The sequence below is a fragment of the Macrobrachium rosenbergii genome, chromosome 46 (genome assembly GCF_040412425.1).
Source record: "Macrobrachium rosenbergii isolate ZJJX-2024 chromosome 46, ASM4041242v1, whole genome shotgun sequence".
Classification (NCBI taxonomy): Eukaryota; Metazoa; Arthropoda; class Malacostraca; order Decapoda; family Palaemonidae; genus Macrobrachium; species Macrobrachium rosenbergii.
The window spans coordinates 50804695-50827646 of NC_089786.1; the positions used below are offsets into that span (position 1 = coordinate 50804695).

The window sequence follows — 22952 nt, forward strand, 5'->3', positions numbered from 1 at the left end:
GCTTGCCTGCTCTCTCCTCTTCATCCATGCTTGCTTGTCCTCTCTCTCTCTCTCTCTCTCTCTCTCTCTCTCTCTCTCTCTCTCTCTCTCTCTCTCTCTCTCTCTCTCTGCTTGCTTGCTTTCTCCTCTTCATCCATGCTTGCTTATGCTTGCTTGTCTTCTCTCTCTCTCTCTCTTTCTCTCTCTCTCTCTCTCTCCTGGCCTGCTTATATAATAAAAAAAACATTAGCCCATAAGTTCCGGATAAAATTACACTTCTCTCTCTCTCTCTCTCTCTCTCTCTCTCTCTCTCTCTCTCTCTCTCTCTCTCTCTCTCTCTGGCCTGCTTATATAATAAAAAACATTAGCCCATAAGATAAAACTGTATTAAAATGTGTATTCTTTTTTGTCTCCTCGGCAGAAATCCTGATGAAGATCAAACCAGACGAAGACCACAACAAAGAGAAGAACCACATTGAGCCAAGTGAGTTGGAGATTTATTTAGACTGATGATTGAGGAAGATTGACAGAGGGGGATTTATTTCGCTTGTTATATGAGGGGATTATTGAATAGTCGAAAGTTGATTTTGATTGACATGGGATTTGTTTCGCTTGTTATATGAGGGGATTGCTGAATAGTTGATTTTGATTGACTGAGGAAGATTTTCAGGGGATTTATTTCGCTTGTTATATGAGGGGATTACTGAATAGTTGATTTTCATTGACTGAGGAAGATTGACAGGGGATTTGTTTCGCTTGTTATACGAGGGGATTACTGAATAGTTTATTTTAATTGACTGAGGAAGATTGTCAGGGGATTTAATTCGCTTGTTATATGAGGGGATTATCGAATAGTTGATTTTGATTGACTGAGGAAGATTGACAGGGGATTTAGTTCGCTTGTTATATGAGGGGATTACTGAATAGTTGGTTTTGATTGACTGAGGAAGATTGACAGGGGATTTATTTCGCTTGTTATATGAGGGGATTACTGGATAGTTGAAGGTTGATTTTGACTGATTGAGGAAGATTGACAAAGGGGATTTATTTCGCTTGTTGTATGAGGGGATTATTGAATAGTTGAATGTTGACAGATTGATTGAGACATAATTTGACAGAAAGGATTTATCTCGCTTGTCATAGAAGTGGATTAACGAGTTGAAAGTTGATAATAGAATGTGTTTTTGTGATAGGTGGTTGAAGATTGCATGGAGTTGAAAGTTGAAAAGATATGATAATGATTATCCTGTTAAGCATTCAGTAAATCTGATTGATATAGATGATTAGAGATTTGAAAGTTGTAGATTAAAATCACTATAATGATTGATGAGTTGAGGATTGAATGGTGCTGACTTGTAGATAATTCTATTTGCTTTGTTTAGAGGAGGTTAGTGAATTGAAAGTTGTGAGTGCAAGAAAAGTACTCTTATCGAATCACGAGTTGAGGATTGAATACGATTGACATACAAATAGAAATGTCTATTTATTTTCAGAGATTGGTTATTGAAAGTTGAGGCTGAAAGTTGAAACGAGATTACTCGCTAGTTTTGCAGAGAACTGTCGAACTGAACTTGAAGGTTGAAAATTGAAGGATTAGGATGGATTTTATCCGCTCGCTTGGCGAGTTTCAAATTGTAATGTTAAAAATTGAGGAGTTTTTTATTTAATTAAAAAAAAATTATTCATATTATTCGCTTAATTTGGGAAGAAGAGATTCTTGGGAAATCATACGTATGTATGTATACATGTATATATATGCACATACATATATATGTATGTATGTATATAATATATATATATATGTATATATATATATATATATATATATATATATATATATATATATATATATATATATATATATATATATATATATATATATATATATTACCTCTTTTCTTGACGTCACGAAAAAGCTGGTAACAGTTGACAACTGGGTAGACTGGTGATCAGGCCTAGCAAACGTGGGCTACCGTTTCTTTTCTTCCTCTGACAGGCTTTGGAATTCACTCAGTTCTTCCGTGCTCACTTAGTTTGGCAACCTTTGATAGCCAATCCACCACCACATGATTGATAATTAAGAGAGAGAGAGAGAGAGAGAGAGAGAGGATGATGGAGAGAGGATGATGATGAATTGTAAGTGAATAAGAAAGGTTAGAGAAAGAGAGAGGGAACACTGATAATAAATTGTGAGAGAAGGAAAAAAGGGAAGAGAGAGAGAGAGAGAGAGAGAGAGAGAGAGAGAGAGAGAGAGAGAGAGAAATGTGAGAAGAGTAAAATAAGCAAAGGAAGAAAGAGAAAGAGCGAGAGATTAGAAAACGCTCTCTCTCTCTCTCTCTCTCTCTCTCTCTCTCTCTCTCTCTCTCTCTCTCATTTCCTACCTCCCATCCATCACACCCTTCCCTACCCATACCATCCTCCTCCTCCTCCTCCTCCTCCCAAGACATCTTCCTCTTCCTCATCCTTTCTTAGGGCATCAAATCATTTGCATCTATGATAAGTGTGATCGTGGCACTGATGCCCCAAGGGGCAGGTGGCGGGGGGGTGGGGGGTGGGGAGGGGTATCCCGGATTCCACAGACCTTCTTTGCATATGTTAGTGGTTTCCCTTTTCCTGTGGCGACGGGGGACGGAAAAGGAGAGAGAGAGAGAGAGAGAGAGAGAGAGAGAGAGAGAGAGAGACTGATAATAAAAGTAATAATAAATTGATGAATTGTAAAACCAGTGACATAAAAAAGAGAGAGAGAGTGGGAAATGACCAAAAAAAATTAAGAATTAACTATAAGCTCCAAGGCTGGCTACGATTGAGAGAGAGAGAGAGAGAGAGAGAGAGAGAGAGAGAGAGAGAGAGAGAGAGAGAGGGGTAATTAATAACAATGAAGAGGAAAGAGGTAATGATGATAAAGTGTAGGATAATGATGGAAAGAGATAGATAGACAAAGTCGATGGGTGAGAGAGAGAGAGAGAGAAGGAAAAACTCTCTCTCTCTCTCACTCTTGGAGAAGCCTCGCGCGAAGCAGCATTGAATAATGCGGTTCGATCCATTCTATATGAAATTTGAAATCCAACGCCGAGTTATCATAATATCAGAAAAAAAAAGAGCATATGTTATCGGGGTACTAAAGCATGTTTTATACATGCTTATTTCAGAGAGAGAGAGAGAACTCTTAAGGGAAAAGCATCCATTATCGAAAGAGGGTGTATCGTGACTTTGCGAAAGAATTCGCCAATGTCCATTACTTTGGAGTCGGAAGAGAAAGGTATGATGTTTCTGTTTTCTGTGTTTTTCGCTGACAAGACAAGAATGGGGGTTATTCTTCTTCTTCTTCTTCTTCTTCTGACCAGTATCAATTTTGCAAGGGGGGCTTTAGCTCTCTCTCTCTCTCTCTCTCTCTGGACGGGACGCAAATTTGCATTCTTTTGTCAGAATTTAGGAAGTCGTAATGTTTGTTTTTTTCTGGTTCGAGCTAAGTTTTTATTGTAGGTAACTCTCTCTCTCTCTCTCTCTCTCTCTCTCTCTCTCTCTCTCTCTCTCTCTCTCTCTCTCTCTTGACGGGACTTAAATTTGCATTCTTTTGTCAGAATTTAGGAAGTCGTAATGTTTGCTTTTTTCTGGTTCGAGCTAAATTTTTATTGTAGATAACTCTCTCTCTCTCTCTCTCTCTCTCTCTCTCTCTCTCTCTCTCTCTCTCTCTGGACGGACAAATTTGCATTCTTTTGTCAGAATTTAGGAAGTCGTAATGTATGTTTTTTTCTGGTTCGAGCTACGTTTTTATTGTAGGTAACGCTCTCTCTCTCTCTCTCTCTCTCTCTCTCTCTCTCTCTCTCTCTCTCTCTCTCTCTCTCTCTCTCTCTGTCTGCACAGTTATATACAACAGAAAAAGCATTCTCATAGTTATTACATATACAGTCACATAGTTCGTAAATACTCTCTCTCTCTCTCTCTCTCTCTCATCCATTTTGAAGAGGCAGTGAGAAGATTTCACCAAGAAGAACAGAAGTATAAAGGTGATGATTATTCAGAGCAAAGGAAGACTGAAATACGTAGAAAGGACGCATTGAATAAGATAAAGATATTGAATTATTTCAGGCAAAACTTATCAATGGAGTAAATGTCATATAATGGTTTCATTGTCAGCTACGCCGTTATGTAAAGGTAATTATATAACTGCGTGCATACACACACACACACACATATATATATATACCTACATATATATGGTCCTTGTAGTGTGACTAATAACATCAGGACCCTGTTATTTACCTGAGGTTACTCACCTGTCGTGGGTCGCAGCTTGTGTCAAAAAAGGCAGAGGGACTGACTGACAGCCGCATTCCAAAAGATTTCCTGATGACTAGAAGATTAAAACATATTTTGCCATTCCTGTCATAGAAGTTATAAGTGTTATCTTTATAAAGCTTAATTTTATTCTCTGTTCGTTTCGATCACCTTGAAAAGAGATTTTAAAAAATTATGCTGAAATAGCAAAGTGATTGATCAGACCGATTCATCACTCGGTCAACGATTTCATCAGAAAATAAATACGTTTAGAAATTGGGGTAGTTCAGGCTTCTGGTAATCGTTAATCTTAAAAAACCTCTCTCTCTCTCTCTCTCTCTCTCTCTCTCTCTCTCTCTCTCTCTCTCTCTCTCTCTCTCTCTGATTTATTTTTATAACTATATATATATATATATATATATATATATATATATATATATATATATATATATATATATGTATTATAATACGCATGTATTTATATATATATATATATATATATAATATATATATATATATATATATATATATATATATATATATATATATATATATATACATACATACATATATATGTACACACTACAAATAGCTATCGGCTTTATTAATTTACAAGGGGAAATAAAACGACAATCCTTTATGAATAACTCGTGGTACTGAGCGTCCTTTTATTGAAAGAGAAACACAAAACAGGCCGCGCATGAAATAACAACCGAGGCTCCCAGTGCAAAATTTGACCGAACTTGAAAAAATCACTTGCCCTGAATGCGTCTACTGGCCTTCCCCCTCCCCCTTATCTCCTCCCTGTCTCCCTCCCTCCCTCCCTCATTCCCTCCCACTCCCTCCCCATCGACCGAAGTAAGCACACATACACACAAACACGCACAAACAGCTTCCCATCGCGCAGGAGACTGGCAAACTGTTTTCCGAATAAAATATTGTTTGGATCGTGTCGGCGCAAAACCCGTAGAGTTTTTGAAATACCTGCATGCAGATTGATAGGGGTTCCTGACGGTGTTGGCCCGCCTTTTTTTTTCTGGGGAGTGGGGGGAAGGAGGGAGGGAGTGGGATGTAGGTCTCCTCTCACTTCCTCCCTTCCCTTTCACCCTCATCCTAGTTCCATCCTTCACCTTTCGTTTTCACCTTCCTTTCCTAATAGGACCTGAGGTCCTTCCTTGAGTTATCATTGTAGGATCCATTCCTTCCTTGGCCCAGGGTCACCTGAAAACATCTCCAGCTTTCCTAAGGCCGTAGCCCCCTCCAGCCCCAAGCCCCCCCTCCCTGTTCGTAGGCCTCTCTAGACCCCCAGGAATCCTCCAGAGTCAATGTAACTTTTAAACCTCCCTCCAAAATCCTTTACATTGACAGGCTCCCTCCAAAACTCTCTGTAAACACTAGAATCTGGAATGGGTTTCCATTCTCCTTGATCTCTGCAACTCAAAGACGCCCTTTCAGTCCTTCTAGCCCTCACCCCCCTCAAGTACCCCTTGCCCCTTCAGTCCCTTTTCCTCTTCTTCATGCCCTTAGCCTTTTCCAGCCCTTAGCCCCTTTCAACTATTTGAAGGACCCTCTAACTGCCTTAGTCCTCTTCATCCTCCCATAAGTCCTCCAACTCCAAAAGCCAACAGCCCTGTCCAGTCCCACTCAGACCCTTCCCCTTCCCCCTTTTTCAACCCCTGAAGCCTACGCCTTCATCCCCTTGGCTTAGCTCTATTGGTCTTTTCCAGCCTCCCTGACCGTTTCCAGTCCCCATCTAACGTCTGGAATCTCTCGTAGCCCTTATCTAATTGCCTGTTGCCCCTTTGTTTCCCTTTGACCCCTAAAGGTTCCCTGAGTCCACATAGATTTTCCTGCCAACGTATTTTCCCTTAATATGCTAAAGAATGGTATTTCTAATCTCCAAATATATTCTTAGAATGTCTATGAAGCAAGGTCATTCTAATTTCGTGAGCACACCAGCTATTCGTCATTTTCTCAAGCACATCTAATTCATTGACCGACCCCGAAGGTGGGTGGTGCCGCAGTGCACCACGCGCGGTGCACTGTAGGCATTACTTAATGTTCTTTGCTGTGTTACTTCGGCACCTAGATGCAACCTCTTTCATTCCAGCCTCTCCTAACAACTGTTTCATAGTGCAACTGCGAGGTTTTCCTCCTGTTACGCCTTTCAAACCTCTTCACTCTCAATTTCCCTTTCAGCCCCGAATGACCTCAAGTGTCCCAGCGCTTGGCCTCCGGCCTAAATTGTATATTCCATTCCAAATCCATTAACCAGTCAATCTCAACTCTCGCCAAAGCCAAGGGGAAAATCAATTACCACTCGAGCCGCGGCACTTGATACGGCAACGTTGTCCGTCAGAATCCAAACGCCTTTTAATCTCTACGTGAAAGAATGGGGTCGAGGGTGAATTTTGACCTCATCAGGGTCAATTAGGCGGAAATTTCGCAGCCGTCCCGGCAAAAGGCAATATCAATCGACTCCGAACGGCAACAGTCAGTAGTCGGCTGGGCCCCAGCGGAACGCTGGACTCATATCGAGGCTACAGTGAGAGCCTATTTTTTAAACCAGAGTTTTTTTTTTTTTTTTTTTTTTTGTATTTTTTCACTTGCCAAATTGAGAATTGATTTGGCTGGGAGATTTATTTATGTTTTCTTTTGTTGTCGATTCGCTTAGTTTTTTAGTTTTCTGTGAAAGAAAACTATTGTGTCGGCTTTGTCCGTCCGTCCACACTTTTTCTCTCCGCCCTCAGATCTTAAAAACTACGAGGCTAGAGGGCTGCAAATTGGTATGTAGATAATCCACCCTCCAATCATCAAACATACCAAATTGCAGCCCTCTAGCCTCTGTAGTTTTTACTTTATTTAAGGTTAAAGTTAGCCATAATCGTGCTTCTGGCAACGATAAGGATAGGCCATAACCGGTCCGTGGTCAAAGTTTCATGGGCTGCGACTCATACAGCATTATACCGAGACCACCGAAAGATAGATCTGTTTTCGGTGACCTTGATTATTCGCTGTAGCGGCTTTACAGAAAACTGGATTGCGCCGAAGAAACTTCGCCGCACTTTTTGCTTGTTTATATCTCATATCGGGACTACTACAGTGTGAGTGTATTTTTTTTAACCAGTGAGTTTTTATTTTTATCTTTTCTCTTTCAGAATTGAGAACTGCTGGAGGTAGAAGAATCGTTTATGTATTCTTTTGTGATTGATTTACTTTAGTTTTTATTTGTTTTGATTGTTTGTTTCGTTAGAAATTGAATAATGTATAAAAAGTGACTTTGACCACTGCAAATGTTCGAATCTAGCTACCTCAACCTTCGTTAGAGTCTATCTCTTAATTTTCATGCAGTTATGTTGTTTAAAAGGGTAGTAATGAAATACTGATCTTTTAATAAAACACTTGAACAGTTTAAAAAAAATACCCTTAAAACATTTCGAATTTTCAAACCTGGCTTCTCAAACCGTCGCTGGAGTTTATCTCTTAATTTTCATGCAATTATTCTGTTTGAAAAAACATAATAATAGAATTTTAGTAAAGTTTTTAATGAGGCGCTTCAATAATTTAAGCACAGAACCTTTAAGTCAATTCAAATTTTCAAACCTAACTGCTCTAACCGTCGCCGAAACTTTATCACTTAGTTCTCCAGCCATTATGTTGCGTAAAAACATAATAATAAAGTTTAGATAAAAAAAAAATGATAAAACGCTTCAACAATTTAAGAACATTACCTTCGAGTCAATTCAATTTTTCAAACTTAACGGCTATAACCGTCACTAGAACTTATCTCTTAATTCTCAGGCCAGTATGTTATTTCAAACATAATAATGTAACATTAATAAAATTAATGTTACATTATTATGCAAGTGTTTTATTATAATTAATAAAAAATTTAATAAAGGACAATACCTTCAGTTCACTTCAAAATTTTCAGCTCAGGTGCTTAAGCCGTAGCCAGGGTTTATCTCAGTTTTTATTCGATTATGTTGTTTAAAAAACACAATAATAGCTTTAGTGAAATATTAATAAAACGCTTAAACTGCTTAAGGAAAATACCTTTAAACAATTTCAAATTTTCAAATCTAACGGCTCGAACCGTCACCAGAACTAATCCTCCTCACTTTGGTGACCGCGTCGGCCATTCAGGTCACCTTCTTCTTCTTCTTCTTCTTCTTCTTCTTCTTCCTCCGTCTACTTCTTCTTCATTCTACATCTTCTATCTTCTTCTGTCTACTTCTTCTTCTTCCTCTTCTTCTTCTTCTTCTTCCTCTTCTTCTTCTTCTTCTTCTTCTTCTTCCTCCATCTACTTCTTCTTCCTCCTCCTCTTCTTCTTCCTCCATCTTCTTCTTCTTCTTCCATCTACTTCTTCATTCTACATCTTTTTCTGTCTTCTTCTTCTTCTTCTTCTTCTTTTTCCTCTTCTTCCATCTACTTCGTCTTCTTCTTCTTCTTCTTCTTCTTCTTCTTCTTCTTCTTCTTCTTCTTCTTCCTCCAACCACTTCTACTTCTTCTTCTTCCATCTACTTCGTCTTCTTCTTCTTCTTCTTCTTCTTCTTATTTAAGAATCCTCACCCCACCCCCAGGCTCCTTTGAACCCCCCCTCCCTCCCTCCCCAAATAAACTCATCAATCCGTCACATCATCAGCTTTAACCAACAGCCAATTTAACCCTTCAATATCTGTCTGTGCCAACATCAGTTCCAGGGGGTAGGACCCCAAGGGGAGGGGGATGGAGACTGGAAGGGGGGGGGGATAGGAACAGAGGAGATAGGGAAGTGTGGCTCCCGTTTGTATATGAAGAGAGAGAGAGAGAGAGAGAGAGAGAGAGAGAGAGAGAGAGAGAGAGAGGAACAGACATGAAATGTCCAGCTGAAAGTTTATATCTAAAAGACGATTTTAAAATATACTGTTAATATCTATTAAGGTATTAGCCTTTCATTTTTCTGCAACCCACCATAGTTGACTAACTAGCGGGTGATTGCCTAAGTCGTTTCTCCTAGACCGGGATCCATTGTGACAGGGAGTCTCACTTAGGATTGTACGGAGCTTAATTGTGACATATATATATTATGTATGTATGTATGTATGTATTATATGTATATATATACATATGTCTGTGTGTGTATGTATGTATGCATGTATGTATAAGTGTATGTATGTGTTTGTGTGCATAACTGTTTTAATAAACAAACTAAAACTAAATAATTTATTAATTCCTTTACGTTCTAATTCCTTTGATATTATTGTGCCTATAGCAAGGGATAATAAGGGTAGGGAATAAGTATGTGAGAGAGAGAGAGAGAGAGAGAGAGAGAGAGAGAGAGAGAGAGAGAGAGAGAGAGCAAATTTATTACCGATCAAAGTGAGAGAGTATGAAAATCCCAGCCATTCCCTCAATCACATCAATCACGCGACTCTGGTTGTACAAATCTCAATACTATACAGGTGTGCCTTCCCGTATCGAATTAACTATAGTAGACAAAGGTATACCTGTTAAAATTTATTCATCATAAGATTTATTCATCATAAAATTTATTCATATTAAATTTATTCATATAAAATTTTTAAATCTGTTCATTATAAAATTTATTCATCATAAAATCTGTTCATTATAAGATTTATTCATCATGAAATTTGTTCATCATAAAATTTATTCATCATAAAATTTGTTCGTCATGAAATTTGTTCATCATGAAATTTGTTCGTCATAAAATTTATTCATCATAAAATTTATTCATCTTAAAATTTATTTATTCATCATAAAATTCGTTCATTATAAAATATATTAATCATAAAATTTATTCACCATAAAATGTAATCATCTTAAAACTTATTCATCATAAAATGTAATCATCCTAAAACTTATTCATCATAAAATTTATTCATCATAATATTTATTTATTCATCATAAAATTTACTCATCATAAAATTCAGTCATCATTAAATTTATTCATCTTAAAATTTATTCATCATAAAATTTATTTATTCATCATAAAATTTATTTATTCATCATAAAATTTATTTATTCATCATAAAATTTAGTCGTCATAAAATTTATTCATCATAAGATTTATTTATTCATAATAAAATTTATGCATCATAAAATTTGCTCATCATTAAATTTATCGTAAAATTTATTCATCATAAAAATTCATCATAAAACATGATTCGACTCCTGCCCGGGGGACTTCCCCCCCAAAAAAAAAGCTAGCTTTCATGGCAGAAGGGAACAGCCGGAAGATAAAGTGTAGAGAATAGTGTAGTCTGGCGGGGGAGGGGGGGGGTGTTGGACAATCTCAGTTCGGACAGAATTTCCTGTTGGGGGAAAATTGCGCAGCGGAATTTGCAAAAGAGAAAGTATATACACACCAGAGTAACGAACTTCGATGGCAGTGAAAGCACGTGGTGTAGGGTAGCGTCAGATTCGTGGAGTGAAAGGGCGTTGGAGAAAGTATGGCCTGGCTGAGAAAAGAAAGCACCTTCGGTTATTGGAATCGTTTAGGTAGGTGGCTGCATGTGTGGAGATTATTTGGAAGTAATTCGTGAGGCTGCTATAAATGAGAGAGAGAGAGAGAGAGAGAGAGAGAGAGAGAGAGAGAGAGAGAGAGAGAGAGAGATTTCTAAATGGTAATGTAATCTTATGTAAGGGATTTTAATAAAAAAATAAAAATTAAGTATACTCGATGAAAAACAGTTTGCAAGGTATTGTGCAATTACAAATAAGAGGTAAAAATGTTAACATTTGATTGGAAGTGAAAAAAATCACTCTAAATGAATTTTTTTAAGCCATCTTCAAAAATCCTGTTTAGAATTTAAACAGTATTTTTGAAGAATGTTATATCGCCTACATTTTGTAGACTCAAATATTGTTTTCCTTTGTAGAACATGTACTGATAAATGTTTTTTCCTACGACATATTTTTTTTTCAAGTATTCCCATATGGTGATTATTCAGTTATATAGTTTTATTTTTTTTATTTAAATGACATGCCTGATCTTACATTGTCACATTATGTATGTATACCCAATAGCATAACAAATTTTAATGTTCTTAGAACACGATACATTACAGGAAATGTACAAGGATTGGTTTCAAGAATGCGCAGAAATGTTCAAGGATTGGTTTCAAGAATGCGCAGAAATGTTCAAGGATTGGCTTCAAGAATGCACAGAAATGTACAAGTATTGTTTTCAAGAATGTGCAGAAATGTTCAAGGATTGATTTCAAGAATGCACAGAAATGTTCAAGGATTGGTTTCAAGAATGCACAGAAATGTTCAAGGATTGGTTTCAAGAATGCACAGAAATGTTCAAGGATTGGTTTCAAGAATGCGCAGAAATGTTCAAGGATTGTTTTCAAGAATGCGCAGAAATATTCAATGATTGGTTTCAAGAATGCACAGAAATGTACAAGGATTGTTTTAAAAAATGCGCAGAAATGTACAAGGATTGGTTTCAAGAATACACAGAAATGTTCAAGGATTGCTTTCAAGAATGCGCAGAAATGTTCAAGGATTGTTTTCAAGAATGTGCAGAAATGTTCAAGGATTGGTTTCAAGAATGCGCAGAAATGTTCAAGGATTGGTTTCAAGAATGCGCAGAAATGTTCAAGGATTGGTTTCAAGAATGCGCAGAAATGTACAAGGATTGTTTTCAAGAATGCGCAGAAATGTTCAAGGATTGGTTTCAAGAATGCGCAGAAATGTTCAAGGATTGGCTTCAAGAATGCACAGAAATGTACAAGTATTGTTTTCTAGAATGTGCAGAAATGTTCAAGGATTGGTTTCAAGAATGCGCAGAAATGTTCAAGGATTGGTTTCAAGAATGCGCAGAAATGTTCAAGGATTGGTTTCAAGAATGCTCAGAAATGTTCAAGGATTGGTTTCAAGAATGCGCAGAAATGTACAAGGATTTTTTTCAAGAATGCGCAGAAATGTTCAAGGATTGGTTTCAAGAATGCACAGAAATGTACAAGGATTGTTTTAAAAAATGCGCAGAAATGTACAAGGATTGGTTTCAAGAATACACAGAAATGTTCAAGGATTGCTTTCAAGAATGCGCAGAAATGTTCAAGTTGTTTTTTTCAAGAATGCGCAGAAATGTTCAAGGATTGGTTTCAAGAATGCGCAGAAATGTTCAAGGATTGGTTTCAAGAATGCGCAGAAATGTTCAAGGATTGGTTTCAAGAATGCGCAGAAATGTACAAGGATTGTTTTCAAGAATGCGCAGAAATGTTCAAGTATTGGTTTCAAGAATGCACAGAAATGTACAAGGATTGTTTTAAAAAATGTGCAGAAATGTACAAGGATTGGTTTCAAGAATACACAGAAGTGTTCAAGGATTGCTTTCAAGAATGCGCAGAAATGTTCAAGGATTGTTTTCAAGAATGCGCAGAAATGTTCAAGGATTGTTTTCAAGAATGCGCAGAAATGTTCAAGGATTGTTTTCAAGAATGCGCAGAAATGTTCAAGGATTGGTTTCAAGAATCCACAGAAATGTTCAAGGATTGGTTTCAGGAATGCACTGAAATATTAAAGGAATGGTTTCAAGAACGTGAGAAATACCAAGGGACTGATTTCAAGACTGCGTAGGTGTTCAAAGGATTGCAGTACCTGAAGTGTGCTTGAAATCAGTCCCTTAACATTTCTGCGCGTTCTTGAAACCGATCAACCAATCCTTTTGATTTCAAGACTGCGTAGGTTTTCAAAGGATTGCAGTACCTGAAGCGTTCTTGAAATCAGTCCCTTAACGTTTCTGCGCATTCTTGAAACCAGTCCTTTGAACACCTACGCATTCTTGAAGTCAGTCCCTTAACATTTCTGCTCGTTCTTAAAACCAGTCCTTTTAACATTTGCGCGTTCTTGAAACCAATCCTTTGATAATTTCTGTGCGTTCTTGAAACCACTCCTTTAATATTTCAGCGCATTCTTGGAACCAATCCTTGTACATTCCTGCACATTCTTGAAACCAATCCTTAAATATTTCTGCACATTCTTGAAGCCAGTCCTTAAACATTTTAGTGCATTCCTGAAACCAATCCTTGAACATTTCAGCGCATTCTTGAAACCAATCCTTGAACATTTCTGCGCATTCTTAGAGCCAATCCTTGAACATTTCAGCGCATTCTTGAAACCAACCCTTAAACATTTCTGCGCATTCTTGAAAGCACTCCCTCATGATTTCTGATCAGTTTTGAAAGCAAACGTTTAACATTTCTGTACATTCTTGAAACCAATCCTTATCAAATCCTTAATCATTTTTGCACATTCTCGAAACCATTCCTCATCAAATTTTCCCTTCTTTTTCAAAGATATTATGTTTCTTATTTGTTCCCCCACAGTCCTTCGGCCTGAGCATCGTAGCGACGAGAGGTTGGTAGACCCGTGGCTTCGACCAGGTGAGTCCCAATCTAGCATATTAATTTCCTTGGCTGCCTTTCTGTGTCTGCGTGTGTGTGTGTGTGTGTTTGTGTGTGTATGTCCCTTTCCTCGCTTTCCGCTCCCCCTTCCCCCTCCCCTCCCCTCCCCTGGGTATGGAACAAGTATGGGTATAAATATGGGTATGGGTATGGTATGTATATGGGTATCAGTATGGGTCAGATATGGGTATGGTTTAGATATGGGTATGGGTATGGGTATGTATATGGGTATGGGTCAGATATGGGTATGGGTATGGTTTGGATATGGGTATGGGTATGGTGCGGATATGGGTATGGGTATGGTTCGGATATGGGTATGGGTATGGTTTAGATATGGGTATGGGTATGATACAGATATGGGTATGGGTATGAGTATGGTATGGATATGGGTATGGGTATGGTATGGATACGGGTATGGAAACTCTCAGGTGAACTGTACAGGTTCAGTACACGGGTTGCACACGACCAGACAGCGAGTGGATGAGCTGTTCGTTTCGTTGGTGTGGGATATATTTTGTTTAATTATAATCTGTATTTTTGTTTCATTTTATTTATTTCTTGGTTTGTTATGTTTTGTGTGTTTTTTATTATACTTTCTGTTTTCTCATGTTTGTATTTAATTATTGCACATAATAATAATAATAATAATAATAATAATAATAATAATAATAATAATAATAATAATAATAATAATAATAATAATCAAGCGTGTAATATAAATAAATTTCTTAACTCACATCGGGATCGAACCCAGGTCTGTCAAATGAAAGGCAAGGGCGCTAGCTGCTTTGCCTCTCATTTGGGAGTCCTGGGTTCGATCCCGATGTGAGTCAGAAGTTTATTATCCAGGGCTGCTCCCACTTTTTTGTATCATAGTTACTGTAACCTGACATAACGATTCGATTAAATGAAAGCTTTCTTGGTAATAATAATAATAATAATAATAATAATAATAATAATAATAATAATAATAATAATAATAATAATAATAATAAATTTTGGCTTAAAAGAGGGCCTACTCCTTCAGATAATAATAATAATAATAATAATAATAATAATAATAATAATAATAATAATAATAATAATAATAATAATAATAAATTTTGCTTAAAAGAGGGTGTACACCCTTCAGATAATAATAATAATAATAATAATAATAATAATAATAATAATAATAATAATAATAATAATAATAAAGTTTGTTTAAAAGAGGGTCTACTCCCTTCAAATATAATAATAATAATAATAATAATAATAATAATAATAATAATAATAATAATAATAATAATAATAATAATAATAAATTTTGCTTAAAAGAGGGTCCACTCCCTTCAGATAATAATAATAATAATAATAATAATAATAATAATAATAATAATAATAAAGTTTGCTTAAAAGAGGGTCTACTCCCTTCAGATAATAATAATAATAATAATAATAATAATAATAATAATAATAATAATAATAATAATAATAATAATTTTCCCTCGAGATTTTCCAAGGCTGCTGCCACTGACGTAGACAAGGACCTGAATAGGAAGATGAATATCTCATGCTGTTTGCCTTCGCTATATCTTTTGAATTGCCTTTTGTATCGTAATTACTGTATTCTGAGAGTTGTTGGTTGGGATGGCAACCAGTTAATGTTATGACAGTTTAATAACTATTGAAAAGGCAGAACCCTACGTTAAATATAATTAATATACGATTTAGTTAATAAACAGCAAAACTGGGAGTAGAGTAATGGCTGCCGATGGGGCTGACTCAAACGTCAAGTGGCAGATGGAGTTGCCTATCTAGTAACTGTAGAGATCAGTGGTTGATACCGTTTTGATCAAGTGTATTTAAAGTGGATTGATTTGCATTTGTTAAAGGCTGTTTCAGCTCGAGAAATTAATTTAAAACCTCATGATAAGAGGTCCATCTAGTAATTAGAGTTAAGTCGATTTTTAATTATATTTTGTGGCAGATCCTGATGATGGAAAAACTTTTTATTATGTAGAAATATTGCAGGAATTAGTGTCCTACAGAGATTGATTGAAACCAGACAATAAATCTCTCTCTCTCTCTCTCTCTCTCTCTCTCTCTCTCTCTCTCTCTCTCTCTCTCTCTCTCTCTCTCTCTCTCTCTCTTCCATGTTAGAAAATCATGCGTGTAATCTTTAAGGACAGAAAAAATTAATATTCTTAGGGTGTATTCTACACATAATGGTTGAAATCAGATAAAATCTCTCTCTCTCTCTCTCTCTCTCTCTCTCTCTCTCTCTCTCTCTCTCTCTCTCTCTCTCTCTCTCTCTCTCTCTCTCAGTATAGAACTGTATATTTTGATGAGGAATATTGCAGGAATTTGATATACAGAGAATGAAATTATCTCTCTCTCTCTCTCTCTCTCTCTCTCTCTCTCTCTCTCTCTCTCTCTCTCTCTCTCTCTCTCTCTCAGTATAAAACTGTATATTTTGATGAGGAATATTGCAGGAATTTGATATACAGAGAATGAAATTATCTCTCTCTCTCTCTCTCTCTCTCTCTCTCTCTCTCTCTCTCTCTCTCATTAAGATTGCTTGCTTTTGTTCATCAAAGACAGAACAAATTGCATGAATATTCTCAAGAATATTCTTAATGTTCCTAAGTATGTAAATTTTCATCTTCTCTTCATTGTTATCCAATCTTCCTCTTATTACCTAGATTCCTTCTACTTCCCTTTCGTTATTGTAATGTTATCCATTTTCCGTTATTAAATCCTTGTTTCGTAATTACATTGCCGCTAATTAATTGCTGTAATTTTCTCTCGTGAGTAGGTAAATGCTTATGTAAGTACCAAGTAGGAATTATTATTATTATTATTATTATTATTATTATTATTATTATTATTATTATTATTATTATAGCACAAATAATAAAACCTGTTAATTCAAACCTATTAATTTAATTTACAAATTTCACAGGATAGAATTTATGAATATAAAAGTAGTGGTGGCGATTGAGTGATAGATTCCTGTAATTTGGCGTTGCAGAAACTGTTGTAAAAAAAATTGAATTAGAAAGAAAAGAATAACTAGTGAACCAAAAATTAATATATTTCCTTTTTGGGGAATAAATTATAATCTTGTGTAATATCTCTTAACCAAATTCAAGTACATTCTTACAAACATTTTGTGTGAATTTCTCTTAGCAGATAAATTATATTATTCCTATAATATTATTTACAAGAGTTTCTCTCAGTTATGTAAAATAATTTTTTTACATGGCCAAATTACATTTTTATCGTGCAATTTTTTTTACTTAGATAAATTATGGAAGACTTTCTTTTAGGATAAAATTTGGAAGACTTTCTTTTAGGATAAATTTTGGAAACCTTTCTTTAAATTCATTAACTCCATTTCTCACATATATAAGATCTATAAATTAATAAAAAAAAAAATTCTCATATATATATACATACATATATATATATATATATATATATATATATATATATATATATATATATATATATATATATATATTATTGAAATAAATCAAATATGTGTAATGCAATTATCAGATTCATTTATCTTCTGTTGGTTGGTCGGTTTCCGGAGGTCCACAGCAAGCCTCTCACTAATCCATTTCCCACCTTACCACACTAAGGGCAAGGACATATGCTGGCATAAGGCCGGCTATGCTACGTAGGGGGCTAGTGCCGTCAGTGCACCTCACGGGATGCACTGTAGGCATTGCTTAAGGTTCTTTGCAGCGTCACTTCGGCCCCCAGCTGCAACCCCTTTCATTCCTTTTACTGTACCTCCATTCATATTCTCTTTCTTCCATCTTGCTATCCACCCTCTCCTAACAGTTGATTCATAGTGCAACTGCTTAGAGGTTTTCCTCCTGTTACACCTTTCAAACAGTTTCTTAATCTTTTTGACAGTTAACTATGTAATTGATTTCATAATTCTTATGTAGTTTCCAGAAACCTTTTAATCATGTTCAAAATCAGTTTTAATTCCAGTTATTTCTCCAGTGGCTTTTCTTCGTCGTAATGATTAATGGCAGTTGTAATATCGTTTCCAAAAGATATTAATAATATTAAATGTTAATTGTAATTTCCATTCCATATTCCTTCAGACGTCGAATCGTGCTGAATATCAGTCATAATTGTAATTTGCTTTCCAGAGTTTTTCTTCGTCTTGATAATTAATTAGTTTTGATATCGTTTCCGGTGGCTATTAGGTGATAACAAAAGTTAATAATTTAATGGCAATTTTAATTATTATTATTATTATTATTATTATTATTATTATTATTATTATTATTATTATTATTATTATTATTATTCAGAAGATGAACTCCTTATTCATATGGAACAAGCCCACCACAGGGGCCACTGACTTGAAATTCTTGAAGCTTCCAGAGAATATTATGGTGCTCATTTAGAAGTAAGAGGAGTAAAGAATAGCTCTCGCTCATTAAAAAGGGAAAAATAAATTAATAAATTGATAAACAGATAAAAATGTATTAAAACGCAACGGGAATATCACGTCCCTGCAGATATAAAAAGCATCAACAAAAGTTTTAATCGTAATTCCCATTCCATGTCCTTCCAGACGTCGACTCCGACATTCCAGGCTACCCGCTGGAAGAGAACAACTTCATCCACGGCGGCAGCGGCGGCCCGCCCAATCCCTTCAGCGGCCGCCCCTCGGGAGCCAGCAGGAGCCCCGGCGGCGGCTCCACCAGCAGCGGCCGGAGCAACGGACTGGCGGCCGGCAGCGGCGGCGGCGGAGGCGGGGATCCTTGCAGGTCGGCGCTGGGCTGGAAGGTCCTGTGGGCGTCCTCCTTCGCTTACCTCCTGTCTCCGGTTCCTTCGGACTCCAGAAAGGTCCTCTGGCTGTGGGCGGTGTTGGGCATCGTCGTCGTCGTCTTCTGCCACGCATGCCCACTTGCCTCCGGAGCTCGCCGCGACGCCCTTGGGAGCTACGCCGCTGCGGATACCCCGCGCCCCCACGCCCACCTCGGGGCCCACACCTGACAGACACACGGCTCCGAGTTCTAAGGATCTTCTTCTTCTTCTTCTTCAAATAGTTTCTGTCAGAGGCGGCTCGAATCGGTCTGAAGCCACTCTGGGTCGTCTTGACTCTCTCTCTCTCTCTCTCTCTCTCTCTCTCTCTCTCTCTCTCTCTCTCTCTCTTCAGAAAGAAATGGAAAGTCCTTAGAAAGCAGCAAAGTATTGTGTAGATAAAACTAAAAAAAAAAAATGAAAACGAATATTTAAATAGAGCTCAAAGTATATAGCATTTCTTAATGAAAAAAAAAAAATAAACAAGATATTGTTGCTTATAGTTTCATGTTGTCGTTGGCAGGATTTAAAGATGGAAAAAAAAAGTTGTACAGATTCACACACACTATCTAGAACTTATCAGACGTTGGTGTTCTGAGACTTAAACGAGCTTAAAAAATAGTCTTGATAAAAAGCCTTCGTGAGACTTGTCGAGTTATGACTCGGAATGGCGGACTTGGAGAAGGATAAACGATGTGTTTAGACTTAAGTCTTGTCCTGCTGTCCTTCCCATATAATCCCAGGATGAGGAATAGATTCTCCTGGTCTATCTTGGTCCTCCAGGTAACTTTAAAAGTGTTGAAGTGATTAGGGAGACGCGTTTTAGACTCACTTTACCCGTGCTGCAAAAAAAGTGTCGACAGTTTACGAGACGGTTCAAGAAGACAAATGACTTCCTGATTAACAGTTACATGCTGTAGGTAGGAGCAGTTTGATGTATCTGCGTGTGGAAATGGGTTACAATGATGCCCTAGAGGCGTAAAGAAAGTGACAGAGAGGTAGCGTGGCTGTGTGGTGACATGCGCGTCAAATCCGAGAAACTAAGAAGAAGAAGGAGAAGTAGTCTCAGTGGGCCTCAAATGTAAACAAAACAAAAAGGGGCGTTTGCTTCACGCGAGTGATTATTCCCAGGACGTTCGCGGAGGCACCTTCTGCCCTGAAGAAAGTCGGCAAAACAACAATAGAGATTCCTAGGTTGTGTTTTCGTTCGAAGGTGGATTGTTGTTGTTTCAATGTGGATTCAGTAACATTTACGTACGTTGGCTCAATACTTTAAGAAGAACATCATCAACAACAACAACTGTGTGAAGAAAAGGGTGATTGATATTTCTGAGATTTCTGTTGTCCAAGAGATGAAGCTGTTTAATTTATGAATGATCTTGTGGTGTCAATTATATATATATATATATATATATATATATATATATATATATATATATATATATATATATATATATATATATATATATATATATATATACTATATATATATATGTGTGTATATATATATATATATATATATATATATATATATATATATATATTTTATATATATATACGTATATTTATACATACGTATATATACATATATATATTAATAAGGAAAGTTACGTAAATGTACATACGCATATCAAAATGAGCTTAGTAAAATGTGAACGATTCTGACAATAATAATACCCCATAATAATATTGGCATGAACTTTTGAAAAGTCGAAGTGAATACTGAACCATTTTTTTGTCTCATAAGTAAGGTAAAGACAACAAGTGTATACCATGTATAAAGGAATCAGACATTACCGCTAATTGTAGGGTTTCTCTGAGCGTTCATCATTTTTCACTTTATTCCTTCCTTTCTTGTGTGGAAGAGGTGGAACTGTGTTTTTTATGGAGTTTTTCAATTTTTATGTACGTTCGAGTATACACATACATACATACATATATGTACATATATATATATACATACATACATACATACATACATACACAAACGACTTAAATTATTTTATGTTCATGGAATATTGCCTCAGAATCTTAACGAAATTGTTTGTTTTGTTTCAACAAGTATTGTTAGTAATTATATATACATTCACACACACACGTAATTTCTAATCTTTTACAGTAAATTCACACTTTCACAATTTTCTATCCCGAAAGCAAAAACTGTAACTAATCCAACCTTTTCGTTCAATTTACTTTCAATTACGTCAGTCTTCTGCTGAAGGTCCGCCATTTTATAGACCTCCTTATTCCCATTTTCATTGATTTTTCTCATTTCTCAATCATCGTCTTTCATTCTTTCTTTCTTTACCATTCCCGAAAAATCTAGGCCCGTAGAAAATGCATTTACTGTTTTTTTTTTTTTTTTTGGTCATATCTCAGAAAGTTGTTGGTGGATTTCAAAGAAATTTTGTATACAGTTGGTCCATAGACCTAAGAAGAGATGGTCCGATTTTCAGATGGACCCGAATTTGGATACGGTTTCGGGATGTTTTTCATTTTTATTTCAATATAAAGAATTTTTTTTTATTGTCCTATTTAGGTGCACCTTTATCATTTCCTTTCGCTTTTAAGTTTCCGATATTTTGGTTGAAAAACTTATTTTATTTGTAATTGATTTCTCTCGTTTTTCTCTGGCCTTTGTAATCTCTCTCTCTCTCTCTCTTTCTATGACCGTTTCTCTGTGTCATTCCGTCTTTTATTCAAGTTTTCCGTTCCTTAACTCTCTCTCTCTCTCTCTCTCTCTCTCTCTCTCTCTCTCTCTCTCTCTCTCTCTCTCTCTCTCTCTCTCTCTCTCGTTGCAATGCAGTCGACCAATTCACCAATTTCCTAACAATTGTTAATCACTGGTTTTCAATTAGCCAGCCCTAAAAACGGATCGAGAGAGAGAGAGAGAGAGAGAGAGAGAGAGAGAGAGAGAGCACTACAGTACCTCCAATTTCAGGTCCCCATACCATTCCCCCCCCCGGCACCCCCCCTTTCCTCCCTTATACCATAAGGTAATTGAGAACACCCCTTTTCTCCCCTCATTTAGCCTCTCTTTCCTATCTCCCCCTCCCCCCCCTCCCTCCCTACCTACCCACCCCTGCCCCTTCTCTCTCCCCCGCCCCAAAGTAAATGAGGTCCTGCATGTTCCCGAATTTCGTTCCGAAAAATAACAAATTAGGCTGTTGTCCTTTAAACCTAGGGAAAGATGGATCTACTCTCTCTCTCTCTCTCTCTCTCTCTCTCTCTCTCTCTCTCTCTCTCTCTATATATATATATATATATATATATATATATATATATATATATACTGTATATTATATATAAATTTTTCTTATTATGCAAAGGATGAGGTTGCCAGCCCCATCCCTTTGTCCTATTGCTATCCACTTTATGATAGGGTAATTTCTCCATTCAAAATACCAGTTGTTAAATTGAGTCTGAGCTGGACTTTGTTATATATATATATATATATATATATATATATATATATATATATATATATATATATATATATATATATGAAGTTTCAGACACCATATATATACACGTATATATATATATATATATATATATATATATATATATATATATATATATATATATATATATATATATACTATATACGTGTATATATATGGTGTCTGAAAGTTCATAATTGTTTGTAATTCTTTACTGACACTGCTTGTATTTTTATCTATTTCTTTGAATCTACTGTAAAAACTTTTATCCATATCTGTATGTGATCTAACTTTCATAGCCACTCCGTAATATTTTGGATATAATATATAGTTTTATTTGTTTTCTCTATATTGCTTTATTAATAAAAAGATACAGATTCTTTGATCAAAAAATGATCCAGTGACATATTGTTGCCTCCGTGTATTCTTATTTGATAAACTTAAACTTTTGTCATAGAATTTTCTGCAGTTATAAAACTTAGGTGTTCATTACAGGTGGAATTTTTTTTTTTTATTATTTCTTCAGTAATAAGCGATCGACTGACGATCTCCGTAATGAGTTTGCTTTCATAATAAAGAATTCTTCACTATGAAAAAACTCCCTTATGAAAAATCTTTTTAATTGAAAATCAATGCTAGGATATTTAACTTTCAAAATTTAATCAGGGTTTTTCACGGAAGAAATATTTCTTTGTTATGTCATTCTTGGCAAATTTGTATAATGTTCTTTTGTCTATCTCAGAATGGAAATTGGTCTATTAGTTGGGTTCATCTATAAGTGAAAAAAGTTGCAGGTAGTTTCTTTCGAGGAAAATTATTGTCAATTTTTTGTTTGGAGAGTGTCTTTTGATATTTCAGAAATTTATCCAAGTCTTCGGTATTTCCACACAAAGAAAAATATTACATGGATATTTTCCTGAAAAATATTACACGGATATTTTTTTGAAAAAGTATTACATGGATATTTTCTTGAAAAATATTACACAGATATTTTCCTGTAAAATATTACTCGGATATT

At 36.0% G+C, this 22952-nt stretch overlaps 1 protein-coding gene across 2 annotated transcripts in view; it reads left to right on the forward strand.

The window, feature by feature from the left end:
- LOC136830321 (neurotrimin-like) overlaps window positions 1–18977 on the forward strand; it is a 490166-nt gene extending 471189 nt beyond the window's left edge. For both annotated transcript variants that reach the window (XM_067089745.1, XM_067089746.1), the window contains exons 8-10: window positions 401–463; window positions 13596–13652; window positions 18259–18977. In XM_067089745.1, coding sequence (XP_066945846.1) covers window positions 401–463; window positions 13596–13652; window positions 18259–18683 — 545 coding nt within the window. In that variant the 3' untranslated portion in view covers window positions 18684–18977. The remainder of the gene's footprint in view (window positions 1–400; window positions 464–13595; window positions 13653–18258) is intronic.
- Window positions 18978–22952: the final 3975 nt, after the last annotated feature.